At 43.5% G+C, this 14,561-nt stretch overlaps 2 protein-coding genes across 2 annotated transcripts in view; both read left to right on the plus strand.

Moving 5' to 3' along the window:
• Nucleotides 1-4,170, plus strand: part of ube2s (ubiquitin-conjugating enzyme E2S) — a 4,974-nt gene extending 804 nt beyond the window's left edge. Inside the window, exons 2-4 of the mRNA XM_035672975.1 lie at nucleotides 708-855; nucleotides 2,206-2,396; nucleotides 2,487-4,170. Coding sequence (XP_035528868.1) covers nucleotides 708-855; nucleotides 2,206-2,396; nucleotides 2,487-2,855 — 708 coding nt within the window. The 3' untranslated portion in view covers nucleotides 2,856-4,170. The remainder of the gene's footprint in view (nucleotides 1-707; nucleotides 856-2,205; nucleotides 2,397-2,486) is intronic.
• A 1,876-nt stretch (nucleotides 4,171-6,046) lies between these two features.
• LOC118335444 (protein shisa-7) lies at nucleotides 6,047-14,478 on the plus strand. The gene is made up of 6 exons (XM_035671722.1): nucleotides 6,047-6,294; nucleotides 8,447-10,931; nucleotides 11,737-11,891; nucleotides 12,418-12,483; nucleotides 12,742-12,927; nucleotides 13,149-14,478. Exons 2-6 carry the CDS (start codon nucleotides 10,162-10,164, stop codon nucleotides 14,072-14,074), a joined length of 2,103 nt encoding a protein of 700 aa, XP_035527615.1. The 5' UTR covers nucleotides 6,047-6,294; nucleotides 8,447-10,161; the 3' UTR covers nucleotides 14,075-14,478.
• Nucleotides 14,479-14,561: the final 83 nt, after the last annotated feature.

Raw genomic sequence — 14,561 nt, forward strand, 5'->3', positions numbered from 1 at the left:
AGCAATAACTGATGAAGACCAACCTAACACAGAAAAACCACGCCGTGTGTGTGTGTGTGTGTGTGTGTGTGTGTGTGTGTGTGAACGTGAGCAACAGAAAAATTCATAATCGATTATGTTGTTGGTTTTGTTTCTTGCCCGCTGAACTTTTAGTTCATGTTTGTCTGTTTTTATTATCTAAAACCGAGTAGTTGTGTGTGTTCTTCATCAAAAACAAACGTAGCGTTGGTTTGTTTTAATGTTCACACAATGTATTGATATTAGCTAAAGCGTGCAGTGCATCCCAATTAGGATCGCAGCCAATGACTACATGCATTAATACAGCTTTATTTAAACAGATACTAGTGTTTGTAAATCTGGTATCTTCTCTGTAGAAAAAGTGCAAAACGGGTTGCACATGCTAAGAAAGGACAACCACAATACTTGCTTGCATTGTATATGTTTTTGGTATTAAGGTGATATGCTGGTGAAATATTAGCATTTAAAAAAAAGTCTATTTAAGCCGTTATCAGTATATAAGATACAGTTTACAGACATAACAAGGTGAACTTCCTGTCCTTCCTTCAGTCAGTAAGTTAAAACAGCATGACCGTTTCACTCCACATGGTCATAATACACCTGACTGAGGTTCCCCCTTCGCAGCAGGCCTGTGTTTGTACATATGTGCGACCCAAATCGATGAAACCGTCTTTCTGTCTCCGTCACAGAACTCCAATGTGGAGAATTTGCCTCCTCATGTTCTTCGCTTGGTCTACAAAGAGGTTTCAGCTTTAGCAGCAGACCCACCTGAGGGGATCAAGATTTACCCAAGTGAAGAAGACATTACTGAACTGCACACGTCCATTGAAGGACCGGGTAAGGATTAAAATATGGTGTCGTATTTGGTCATGATGAGACGCTTCAAAATTAAAACATGTCACACAGCTAATTTAGATTTTTTTTCCACTGATGCTCTCAGCGGTCTGCACCTCGCTGTGTGTAAGTTAAAGTAAGAAATGGTTGCACGATGCTGAATATGCTGTTAATAGTCGTAACAGTATATTCAGTACAGAGATCTGTTTCTGTTTATCCACGAGACAGTTTTCTCAGCATTATATACTGTCTCACTTCTCCATAAAACCCTGGTTAAATTGCTATTTAAACAACAGGTAACAATCACATTATTCTAGTAGACCACACACTTTAAATGTGAATTTAAAAAAGCTAGAATCAGCTGTATGTAATACATTTATCACATCCACTCTCAGGTAACTACTTTTACAATTTCCTATGACCTCTTTGGCTTTTAAGATGCCAGTTTTACGCGTCATCCTGCATCCTACAGTGTGTCAGCCGTCCGACCACTACACATTCAGTAAAACAGCTTGATAACTATTTGCCAGTGAAAAGAGGTTTCACCTGATGACCAACCTTTTATCATCACCTTAAGGTAATAACAGCTCTTGCCTCTGTTTACCTCTCTGGCTTATGATGACTAAGATGTCACAGTTGTCTGCTCCACTATGTGAAGGCAGTCGGTGGTTAACTATCCACGGTTAAACAGTAAGCTCCGCCACCAGCCTCAGTGAACTACTTTTTTTTTTTTTTTGCATAATTTACTCATCAGGCAAACGACTCCTTAAGATGTACATCAATGCATCTGTTTTACAAAGTGGAAACGATTCTTCTCCATGGCTCTTTAAAAATGTACATTATTGTGTAAAGGATATATTTCTGGATTTTGTAGATGGTTTTTTAATTACATGTGAGACAGATCACCCACTTCAGCCACACAGCCAACAATGTCCATGCTATCGTGTCACTGTGAGCTCAGAGCTCGTTATTGTAAAGTAGTCCTTGAAGAGCCAGAGCAACTTTGTTTGATTTATTAGGTGCTCATACTGTTTATATCAGATTTTTTATGAGATATTAGCTAACAAACAGCATCCAAAACTCACATAATGCTTCCTTCAGTCGTCATTTTCATTAGATTTCATTAGATCATATTCATTCGTGTGTGTGACAGTTTTTCTTCATAACTCAAACTGGTTATGATGAAGACACGGAGTTTGAACTAGCTGATCGGCGGCTGACTTGGATGTAACATTTTCTGTGTTTTTGTTAGTTGACTCAGTTGCCGCTCTATGACCCTCTTTCTTTTTATGGGGCGAGTTTGGCACAGTTAGGACATACTGTTCATGAGATTAATTCTTTATGCTTTGACAGAGGGAACTCCATTTGCTGGTGGCGTTTTCCGAATGCGCCTGGTCCTCGGGAAGGACTTCCCTGCGGTTCCACCCAAGGGGTATTTCCTGACCAAGATTTTTCACCCCAACGTGGGTCACAAGGGAGAGATCTGTGTCAACGTGTTGAAGAGGGACTGGAAGGCAGAACTCGGCCTCCGACATGTCTTACTTGTAAGAGGGACCATCAGTCTTTGATGTTTGGAGTGTCAGCTGTGTTGCCTCCACTCTTTTTACATTTCCATCTCCCTCATTTCCCCACAGACGATCAAGTGTCTTCTCATCCATCCGAATCCAGAGTCGGCTCTGAACGAAGAGGCCGGGCGCTTGCTGTTAGAGGACTATGCAGAATATGAGTCCCGAGCTCGTCTGCTCACAGAGATCCACGCCATGGGCGGGCCCGGCGGGACCTCGGGGGCACCTCAGGACCCTAATGACGGCCCACAGCCGAAGAAGCACGCAGGTGACCCCACAAAGAGAGCAGGACCCAGTGCGGCAGCTGTGCCAGCAGCTCTGGGTAATGGAGCTAACGGAGCCAGTACCACCACCAGCAATAGCAACAGTAGTAGTAGCACTAATAATGTAGCAGGGAAAAAGAAAGCAGACAAAAAGCGTGCATTGAGGCGACTTTAATACCTCAGCGAAATTCTCAGTGTGTGTGTGTGTGTGTGTGTGTGAGAGCGCGAGAGAGTGTAAATATAAATATTGAAGTGTGCTGATGATGTTTTTGTTCCCTTTTTTTTTTTTTTGACTCTTTCTACCACCTATCCAGACTGTCCACTTTGTACTCATACCCTACCTTCTGTCTTGCCACCACTTTGTCCTGTTGGCATTACAGGTTTGTTAATTAATTCCATACCTACAGACACGATGAAAAATATATCTGTTCCTCTTTTTAAAGGAAAGACAACACCTTCAATGTGGAAACCATGCTATGTGTTGTATTTTGCCTTCGGCCTAGCATGAATGAATAATACAGGGAATGGGTTTCACTGTGCAAAATATGGCCTCTAATTTCTGTCCAGTAATGAGACATAACCACTATTGTCTCAGACTTGATATCAACTCTTTTTAAAGTGTTTCTTGGTAAATGCCGCTGTGATGGTACTGTGTACTGCTCAGCCGGGCTCACTCATGAGTCTAAACCAGGATGTTCCTTTCATTAAAGTCAGGTATTCAAATTGAGCTTAAAGGAAATAGTGGTAGAAGTCGCTGAACAATTATGCAAGGAGTTGGTGGGTTCACTATTGGGAGAGAAATGTTGTCAACGATCACGCAAAATGGTAACATCTTTTTAAATTGTATTTTTCGTATTATGAGCTGGATCAAGTAAAGGTATGGAAAGAGTTAGCATTTGGATAAAAGATCTGTTTTGTTTTTCATGGAATCTCAGCCCCTTTTTAAGTTTTTCTAAAATTGTTTCACTGTCCAGTATTTTCAAAAGTTGTTTATAATTGACATGTCCATATTCAGCTGTCTTGTGGTTGTGTGTGAAGACCTAGATCAGTGGCTTAAAGGGAACAGGGTAGGCTGCCAGACTACTTTATAAATAAAAAACAAATGAATCATTTATTCTCTGTATTAACCATACAGTGGTGTGACTCGTTGAAACTACCCCTGTTTCCCTACAAAGCAGTTTGTGCTCTCAAATACCCAGCTGTCCGACCAGCCATGTGGGTACCTGAGAAGACATCTGTAGGAAACGTTCACGTTTGATAGAATTTGTCTCCTGACCCGTTGCACTGGCGGGGTTTCGTGGGCAGGTTTTCTCTCTGTTCTAAATGCATGCGGGGCCTACATTTCCCAAGGAAACACACTGAAGCACTGTGTTAATTTGGATGGAAAAGGTGCCCCTGAAACTCCTGTCAATGTGCAGACTGTTGGCTGGATATTTTATGTCCATTTTAAATTATTTAAATTAATAAAACATTGAAATACAAGAAGTGAAATGAAAAATGACTCATATTTGCTTTTTTTGTTTTTTTCTTTATCTGGTGTTTTGCATGCGTAACTGTTTATTATAGGTGTATTAGTGGATACTCGGCTGAGGCTTTTACTGTGCACTTCATTTTGTTTATAGTGGTCTCCTGTTCTGCAGTGATGGAATAACCATTATGAGGAAATCAGTAATTGCATCCACCCCAGCAAACCAGTGAGTGAAAGTGCACACGGTACAGCGTCATTGGAGCATCTAATGAAGGGCTGCACTAGCCTCTGCTACAGACATGCAGCAGCCCACCCACCTGTGTAGAAATAGCAGCCTGCCATACAGGTAATTATCAGGCCCGTCTTAGACACCTGGGGCTCCACGTAACCCTTTACACCTTCCCCAAGCCCCCATTTCTGAAAGAGCTTACCTCCTTTCCCACCTGCAGTCCACCTTTATGGCATTTCCTCCCCCATTTTTTTTTTATTATTATTATTATTTATTTGCTACAGAAAGACAGCTGAAAAGCCAACTTTGACATTTCTTTGGTTGAATAAAATGAGTCTGGTCTGATGTGGGTCAGGTGTAAAGGGAGTGTGTCACACAGAGTGCAGCGGTGTTAATTATGATTCATCCTTTAGGTCTGATCACAGATTCCAGACAGGTTTAAAATTGACTGAAAAAAACAAAGTGAATCCGGTTTCATTCATGTGCACGTTGGTCTGAGGATCGTGAGGAGGCACTTTAACTGTACGTGACTGTGGAATGAAGCCAAAACAAGATCCAACTTCCTTCTCTTACAAACCTCATTCTGCCTCTCTCCTCCTTCACTCTCTTTCTCGCTTTGCCTCGACTGTCCTCCCCCCTGCTCGTCCTCAACTTAAAGAAAACCCCTCTGAATTACCGCTGCAGGTCCGGGTCTAATTGACAGTTTCGTTCACGCTCCAGTGTTGGAGCTTTTTTGCGCCAATCCTCTCCCCTTCCCCGTTTTCATCGCTTTCATAATTGCCACCAACATAATGACACAGTTGCTGTGGCAACCGTGTCTCTCTTTTTCCTCTCTCCCTCACTCACACACACACACACACACAACCTTAGCACAGCTTTTGGATGCTCGGAGTTCTTCGCTGAATTTACGGCTGATTTAATTTTGTAAAGTTGTTTTTAACCACACACCAGACACACACAACACCACACCACCACACACCACACACACACACACACACACAAAAAAACACAAACACACACACCCCTTTTGTGGCTTTCTCCCAGCCCTCCGTTTGACTTCTTTTGAAAGAGCATGTCCTGACTGATGTATGTGTACTTTTGCCAGGAAAATATAGTTCGTGAGGGTCATTCAATTAAAGAGTGAAGTGAAATGGAGGAGGGGGGGAGAGGGGAGAGGGGAATACAGATGATCGCCACCAGTTGAATGGGCCTATTGACCAGCAGCGCGGAGTTGAGAGTCTCATCAGCACCAGTCTGACCGACCAATCACAGCGCTCCCCCTCTGGCGGACCTCCGTGAGGCCAGTCGCAGTGAGGCGGTGTAAACCATCTCGCTTGGAAATTATGAAGGGAACCAGCCTCAGTCAGTTCTAGATGGAGAGAGGAGAGAGAAAAAAAAAAAAAGTTAAATTGAGCGGAAATCTTCTGGCGAGCATTTTCAAGCGTCTGACACCTGAATTACTGCGTGTTCTCCTGGATAGTTAACCGCACTGTAACTGTAACTAGTGCATAGTTAAATTGCCTTTGTCACATGTATCTGAAAATCTCAGAACATCTCGTTGGGCACTGATTCTCTCTCTCTCTCTCTCCCTGTCTCTCTCTCTCTCTCTCTCTCTCTCTCTCCTGCTCGCGTTTTTTTTCTCTCTCTCTTTCTGCCGCGATAATGGATTAACAATAGCCGGATGGAGACCGATTGAGATCTGCAGCACTTGTAGAAAAAAAAACACGGGCATTTAAAGAAAAAGGGGGGCAAAAAAAGAAAGAAGGAAAAAAACAGGTGGCAGATCCGGCAACAGTTCGCGCTGTCCTGATCATCCTCTGCTACAATAACAGGCTGCCATCTGAGAAACGCTGAGATACAGTGCGCAGGCTCTCCCAGCGCTGTTCTCCAGCATCAAAACCCCAGAGCAACGCACAGGTAAGACACGACATTATGCACCTTTTAGAAATGCAACATCAATTACCGAATTGCGGGTGAAACTGTGTGGTACCTACATTGTGTGTGTTTTCTGTCTGTATGGAAAACGAGTTTGGGCATCTTGTTTAGACGCATCAGCTGTGCTGGAGGCTGTCAAACAAAACATTTGGATGAAAGCTGCGCCACAGAAAACATCCACACAGGCTTTATGCTGGGCAGACATGTTTTTCATCACTTAAACACTTTAATCGACAACTGCCAGCACATTGCGACATTATGGACATATTGATATTAAGACCACTGATAACACACGCATCCAGCCGGACTACACACACATACACACACAAACACACACCGGCACGGATACACCCACGCACTTTTTAGCCTACTGATACATGCAAGTCATGTCCATAACCCTCATGCCTGTTCACTGCAAGTTGCAACTTATTAACCTAATGAAGGGTGGCTTTTAGTCTGAGGAGTCGATGTTTTAAAACCACTCGGCTGATGCGGAGTCATTGCGCAGCATATATTTTTACTGATAAGACTCAAAGCAAACCGCTGCTGCGCGTCTTTCACTGTCATTTATTGTCTTTTGCGTCAACATGACTTCTATTTAGGATGTTTTCCCCCCTCCTCTCATTGATTCACATCACAGCGCGCTTTGCAACAGCGATTGTAAAGAAGAAGAAGAAGAAAAAAAAGAAGCCATTTTGTTTCATTTCCAACAAACACCTGTTGAAATTGTTGCATGCCCAGCCGTCTGCACAGCTGGTCAGCATCTTGCAATGAAAGTAAGGGCGCCGTTTGGTTCATTTGCCTTTAGATACAATTGATTGCAGTGCCAGGAATCTGTGGAAATGGTTTGTTCTCCCTCCAGTGGCCATGTAACTCATGGATGCATCTTTACAGTTCTGAATGTGTGCCCTTCACCCTTTGGTTCCCATCCTCGCTCTCTTTACTGCAATGCTTCAGCAGCACAGTATAGAGATACCAACAGGAAAACATTTGGTTCTTTTGTACGTTGAGTCACTTTGCTGGCAAGATATGCATCAGACTACAAGGTTTAAGACTGCAGGACGACTGACATTCCGTATTTTGAATTAATATCTGGAATAATTAGAATTTAAAATCTTGTGCATTGTTAGAAAGCTGCATTTGCACATTTATCTGGGAGTGGTTTGGATATCTGACCACAGAGTCCCCGTGAAGTGAATGGAGTCAGAGCAGAAAATATGGTAATGGAAGTTGAGCAGCGCTCGCAGATGCAATGCAAAGGCATCAGTGTCATCTTGTCGAGCAAGGGACGGGCAGATGTGACTTTGAAATCTGGTTTGGTTAATGGGTGTAGATTGGATTCTGCCTCCCTTCTCTTTCACTGCCTCTTTCACTCACACACAGACAGAGCTGCAGTGCTATTCTGAGAGAGTTAGCTGCCTCAACCCACGCACAGAATCTGAGAAAGAGAGAAAGGCAGAACGAGGGAGAAAGAGGAGAAGGAGGGAGCAAGAGGAATAAAAGGAGAGAGAAAGACTACAAGGAGGTTTACAGAATGTCTACTATAGTCTCTCACATGCAGACACACACACACAAACACAAACACACACACACACACACAAAGCCTCTTTACAGTTTCAGATTGTACCCCTTTAACTGCTCTAACAGCAGCTGATTTACAGTCTTGATTAGCACTCCTCTTGTGTGTGGCATTGACTGTATTTGCAGATCTGTTTGGTGGTGCTGTTTGTGTGATGTGCTATGTTGTATTGGTAAGTGCTGGGAGAAATGTACTTGATTCTGTGCCACCCACACACCGCCCTCCCACTCATGGTCGTCTCTGCATCTATACCTCTGGCTCTTCCCGCTCGCCACAATCTCTTTGCTCATTTAAATCCCTACCCTGCATTTATCCCTGTGCTCTCTTTCTCTATCATTGGCTTTTCAGGAGCGTGTTCCTCCTGCAACCAAACAGGCACGCTAACACACACACACACTCGGCCTCTCGGAATTCACACACACACACACACACATAAAGCAATTAATAAAAATGATTGTATTGTGCGCACTCAAAATGTGCACGCACGAGTGTCAATAAGTGAGGAGAAGAGGTCGCAGAGCTTCTTTCTGATCATGTCTCTCGTTTGTATTGCAGTGGACGCTCGGCCCGACACCTTCCAGGTTCGATTGTCAACGTGTAAACCCCAAAGACAATTCTGGAAATCAATATTCAATCAACATTCAGAGGCGACAGAGGAGAAATTCTCCTGGAGAGAGGAAGAGAGAGAGCGCTCTTTTGGAACATTAGTCAGTGGGAGAACTGCTGCTTTGTGTCTCTCATTTTTCCTCTGCTGAACTCTCCTCAGAAGGTCAGAGGAGCATGTAACTGAAACAAGTGGAGCCCTCGGTGATTTCAGCATTCTGTCTCCCCCATCTGTGCCTACATTCTCTGCTACAGATAGGGACGTTTTTGATAATTACATATAATTATAATTTCTGTGGGAGACAGATCTGCTTCTGTCTATTATTGCCAACACCTCCAACACAATAACTTCACACATTTACATATTTCTCAACAAAAGTGATATTCTTTGAACCTTCTGAGACAAATCAGGAATAATTTTACTTGGAGAGACATGTCACACAAGCAATGCGCCATTCAGTTCATGTCTAATTAGTGATACAGTTGAATGACACAGGCGACTTTTTGTGCCTAAAAGCTGAATACAGAACGTTTCAATTCTGTGACGTTTGCCTCATTTTGCAATGTGTTTTACAGGCTGGGAGTCATTTCCTTGGTTTATGCTTACTCCTAATTTTCAGATGTTACAGTCTTTTAGCACTTAAGCTGAGCCTCCCTCATTATCACCCCCGGCCAAATCACAGTAACAGTCCGTGCCAGGCAAGTACTGATGCACATTAATCCCACCATAGAAAGATTGAGATAAAGTACGTGGTGTGTCTATAGATGTGATGAGTGCCTAAAACAAGTTAACATGGAGATAAGTCCCTGCTCCAGAGAAACTAGGCATTATTAATAGGCGGTTTTCATCAGTGGTGCAGTCAGTTAATACAATTTAATTGTTTACAATGCCAAAAAACACCAAATATATGAAAAGAATTATAGATTTCATAATTTTTTCCAGAAAAGAATTGCTTACAGCTTAAATAAGTGCCAGTTCTTAATATATGTAGTGCCAGGCTGAAATAGTCATCCAGGAATGAACAAAACAGATTGTTTACATCTGACAGAATACGGGCCATAGACTATTGTTCAAGTGCCACGATCAGCACAGGAATGTATGGGACTGCCATATTTTATTGAAAATACGTGCTACAAATTTTTACTGGCCTTTGTGGTTACAGAAAAATTATTCCATCCAGCAGTACGTCAGATATTTGTTCTTTTGTTCAGTGGCACATGTAGAACAAGGCATTTAGGACTAAAAGCATGAAGATTGTTGTTTTCAATTTGTCCTTTTTACAAAGATGCATCCATTTTAGTGTTCTAGACTTAAGAGGTGTCTTTGGAGGGCAAAAGATGAAGTCATTACGCATTCAGAGTTTCTTTCTAGCAGTAAATTAAAACCATTTTAACACCATTATCAACAATTATTGAAACCTACCAACTGATTTTAATAGTGTTGGTCCTTTTCATTTGTATTGTTCCTGACTTTTTCGATTATTACACCATATAAATACTCAGTTTCTACTGAATGAAACTACTGATACATCATCAATATCCAGTAGGTTGTACATGCTACTTGAATATTTCACATGCCATTTTAGTGGGTTAAACTGCAAAAGCGGATACAGTGTTGCAACTGCATTGACTCAACAACAGAAAATAGATCTCTTAGTCATGTAAAAATGACGCCCACCACCAATCTCAGAGTCCTCGCTGTCTCCCTTCTCTCCCTCCTTACTGCCCCACTTACCACTGTTGTGGAGACCTCTCCCTCCCCCCCTCCTCAACACACAGACCTCTCAGGGAGGCCGTTCACCGAGCAGCCCAAGACAGGCCCCAGCCCCTCTCTCCTGCTCCTTGCCATGCAGGCCAATATCAGGCCAGCTGCTCTCCAGGGCAGGACCAAAACCCCTGAGAAACTTCCAGAAACCTCAGAGGGAGTTCTGGAAGTGCCTCCGAAACCCCTTCCCCAGGTCATGTTCCCCAAGAATGTGACGTCAGCGGAAGCCCTTGCACCTCCCTTAGGCGCTGCCCAGGTAGCGCCCATTCCACCCCGCCTGATGGATGCTTGGATGGATGTATGTCGGGGTTATTATGACGTAATGGGACACTTTGACAGCGCTTTCAACTGCTCCAAGGACACCTTCGTCTTTTGCTGTGGAACCTGCCACTACCGCTTCTGTTGTCCAGAGCGAAGTCGGCAATTGGAGCAGGACAGCTGTAAAAACTATGACTCTCCACACTGGGCCAAGCCACAGACTGACTCTATGATCACAACAGAGGAATTAGGTGACCCAGACCCAGACTTTGATCCACTGAAGCAGCAGAGCCACAACACGGGCTTCGTCATTGGAGGAGTTATTGTGTTCATGGTGGCTGTCGCTGTGGGCATCAAGGTGGTCTTCAACAAGGTGCAACAGGAAGCCAACCAAAGGGACCTCAACATGCCCAGGTGAGGCTTTGAAATTTTTCTTTTTTCTTTTATCATCTCTCACAGCTGGATTTGTTATTTCATTCCATGTATGAATACTGTATGTATGAAATTAGGTTTTCAGGACTCCATAAATGGCCCAGATTCATCATTCTGGGCTCAGAATAATGTTGTTAGTCATCAGTTGAAACATATTTGATCTTCATGGAGTGGCTGCTGCAGAAATCATGGTTGTTTTGATTCCTCTGGGCTTTTTATCTCATATATGGCCCGTAATCTTGGCATAAAGATTTGCATTTCGATTATTGTACAGCTCACATTGTTCGCTCTTGGACTACAGTAGTGGAGGATGATGGTTGCAGACTGATATTGAACACTGGTTGATCCCTTAAAGAATGCAAATTATATATAGTGTATTGTTTATCATCATTGTGCACAAATTTATATCCAAACCATTGACAGGTGGCTGATTCCTACACAACTGAAATACAGTATATTTTTGGAAATTATAAAATGGATGTTTAATTAATTGTTGTCACATTAGATGAGCCTTCATCCTCGCATGGATATGGTTGATCTGTTGCTTATCAATATGAATCACTCCACTGTACGAAATAATATACCATGTGAACAATATTTATAATGACAAATATGAATAAACCCTTGTTACAAAAGTGCTAGACCTAAAACGTGACTTAAGTTCACAGTGTTAGACGTGTTTCATCAATATGAATTTGCTGTCATATGATAGTCAGTCATATAGCCAGTATTTTATTACCTATTTTATCTTGTGTTTCCTTTTTGCTTGTGTTTACGATATCATCAGAGCCCTGGTTGACATGTTGCGGCACCAGTCGAGCCCGGTCCAGCAGGATGAGAGAAACAACAGCGTGGCTCTGGCTGTAGGGGACGGACAGGGGACACTGGGGAGAGCTCCGAAAAATCTTTATGCCCCAGGACTGCCCAGCAAGGACAACAGATGTGAGGGTCTCTTTTTGCAGCTTTAATGAATAGCACACTCAGAGGCACATTTAGAGCTTTTGTAAATGCATCCTCTGTATGCCGAGGCACATCGTGTTTGTCACGTCTGTATCTGTTCCACCACCAAGATACGATGTTAATGGTTATTGAAAAAACAAAAACAAAACAACAACTGAATCCTCAATGGTGGTGTGCAAAAAAAATTAAATCTTGATCATTTCTCTGTACCGGCTGTGGTCACTGAGAAAACATACCTCTGTCTTCTTTGTGTGATAATATTAGGCCTCCACTTCAACATTCAAGTAGTTAAATGTACAGGAATCCGGAGATTAGTGCTTTTAGAATATGTATGCTTTACATGGTGATGTTGAAAAGCTCTGTGCATGTGAAATGATGTTAAGGTTAACTAATGCAGCTACTTAAATCTCTATAGTTGCCCTGATCTTTTTACGCTAAAGCACCATTGAACTGGAAACTGCCTGACATCCATTTTGTGCTGATTACCTTATGTTCTTTTGACTTACAGTGGGCAATTTGCAACACAATTTCATCCACTCATCAGGCTCCAGCCCCAAACACACCGCAACTATTGGTAAGGCAGCTGGTGAAAGCCGGCCTCCTATGTAAATTACATGTAATCACCACAATGCTTCATTTACTTTTTATTTAAGCTCAAAAGTAGACTAATTCATCATTGCTTCGGTTGCTTGTTTTGGTGTTGAAAGCACGTTAAAATCTGTCTGTTCCAGTGAATGTTAGCAAATTCACACCCTTCTGCGTGCAGTGCGCTATATCCAGAGGAGCAAATCTCATTTAACACGCAGTTGTTTTCTCCCTGTGGTCTCTGCAGAACGCACCCCTCGAATGAACAATGCTCAGCTGGCAGCTGGAGGCACCCTGCTCTCCAGTAAACACAACAACACCAAATCCCAGCCTGCCTTCCACCACTCCCTGCACAACCTGGCTCAGCTGCCGCCCTCCTATGAGAGTGCCACCAAGCCTGAGCTCAACAGATACTCCTCACTCAAACGCCTCGGTAAGTACCTTCATTTTCGTGAAATAAGGACAAATGTTTCAGTCTGTCTGCCCCTCACTCCCCTTACAATGCTGTTTCTGCAGCTGTTTTATTTCATTTTTCAGTACTGAAGCACGGTGACACTCTTGACACTATGGCATAAAGAGCAGGATGCGTCATTATGTGCTGATGCTATTTACTGTGGTGATAAACAATTCAGAGAAATTTTGTTTGGCTTCCAGAGAAAGGTCTCGATGAGTACTCGTCTGGTTACTGCACCACCAAGCGCCGGCCTCACACCGCCCAGCCGGCCCTCCAGTCCTCTCAGCACCACCTACACTGGGGTGGAGACTACACCCTCAGTGGGAGAGGAACCCTCCCCAGGCACGCAGTCCGTCCCTGGATCCCGCCGCCGCCTTCTGGCATGCCTGCCTCACCCACCCCCAATCCTTACCCTCTGGATCCCCCGGAGCCACAGTACAACCCCAATTACGACACTCTCTCCAAGCCCCCGAGGAAAGTTAAGTCCACTGACCAGCTGCTCAACATGGGTGATGTCCCTGGCAACACGGGGACTCTGTCCAGGCTGTCCAAGAACCAGCAACACCAGTACTACAAAGCCATGGCTGCCTCCAATAAGAACTCCAACACGCAGACCCTCACCAGGAAGCCGCAGGACAGGAGAGAGGAGAGACAACAAGAACGGCTGCTCATGTCCCCAGACCATTTGGAGGAGAGAATGGGGGTCGGTGGGATGGGGGTTGTAGATCCGTACGCCCACACAGGAGGGATTGTCCCCACGCTGCCTCGCCAGCAGAAGGCCCAGTCCCAGCAGAACGTCTGCGCCACGCCGTCCCTCGACCGCCACCACATGATCAAGATGAACTCTCACCCCACATCCGGACGAGAGCAGGAGAGGAGCACGGGCATGACGGGGCACATGAGTGGGGGCATGGGCTGGGCGGGGGAGATGCCTGGGGCTGGGGTAGTCATGGGAACGGGAACACTAGGGGGCCACAGCGCCAGGAGGATGGCTTTTGCAGCGAAAAGGCAGAACACCATTGAGCAGCTACATTTCATACCGGGAGGGGGTGGTGGGGGATCAGGAGGAAGTGGAGGAGGGAGTCAGGGGATCAGGACAGGGAGTAAAAATGAGGTGACAGTGTGAGGTTTGTGCCTGTAGAGTTTACCCCTCATCAAAGGTATGGGAGTAGATCACCCTTCTGCATTTAACTATTAGATATACAACTACAAAACATAAAACTAGAAGTATAAAGTATAGTAACAGTATATAACGTGTTTAGGCTATTCAAATTAGTGTTATCTTGTAATAAATAGCTTAAATATGATTACTTAATTAAAAATCTAAGTGGGAAATATCTGTTCCAATTATGTGATAGCCTACATCAGCCATATTTTGTAACAAAATTTGCCATATTGCCATATACAGCGGTGCCATTATTTGTAGAAAGACTGACTGGAAGGGTGAAACAAAACTAACAGAAGTGTTGTTCATTATTTTGTTTTTATATATGTTTTTCAAAAAGTACTCAGGAGCCATATTAGATAGGGAACGAGACGATATATAAATATAAATATATAAATAAATATATATATATATATATATATATATATATATATATATAAATAAACTG

The sequence above is a fragment of the Morone saxatilis genome, unplaced genomic scaffold, assembly GCF_004916995.1.
Source record: "Morone saxatilis isolate NCDOM2014 unplaced genomic scaffold, NCSU_SB_2.0 Contig24, whole genome shotgun sequence".
NCBI classification, from domain to species: domain Eukaryota; kingdom Metazoa; phylum Chordata; class Actinopteri; family Moronidae; genus Morone; species Morone saxatilis.

What these genes read in the sequence shown, in the direction of transcription:
- LOC118335444 (XM_035671722.1), top strand. Translation starts at nt 10,162, where the DNA reads ATGACGCCCACCACCAATCTCAGAGTCCTCGCTGTCTCCCTTCTCTCC. An exon ending in AGGGACCTCAACATGCCCAG is followed by an intron (nt 10,932 to 11,736) that starts GTGAGGCTTTGA and finishes CGATATCATCAG; the next exon opens with AGCCCTGGTTGACATGTTGC. An exon ending in CTCCTCACTCAAACGCCTCG is followed by an intron (nt 12,928 to 13,148) that starts GTAAGTACCTTC and finishes TTTGGCTTCCAG; the next exon opens with AGAAAGGTCTCGATGAGTAC.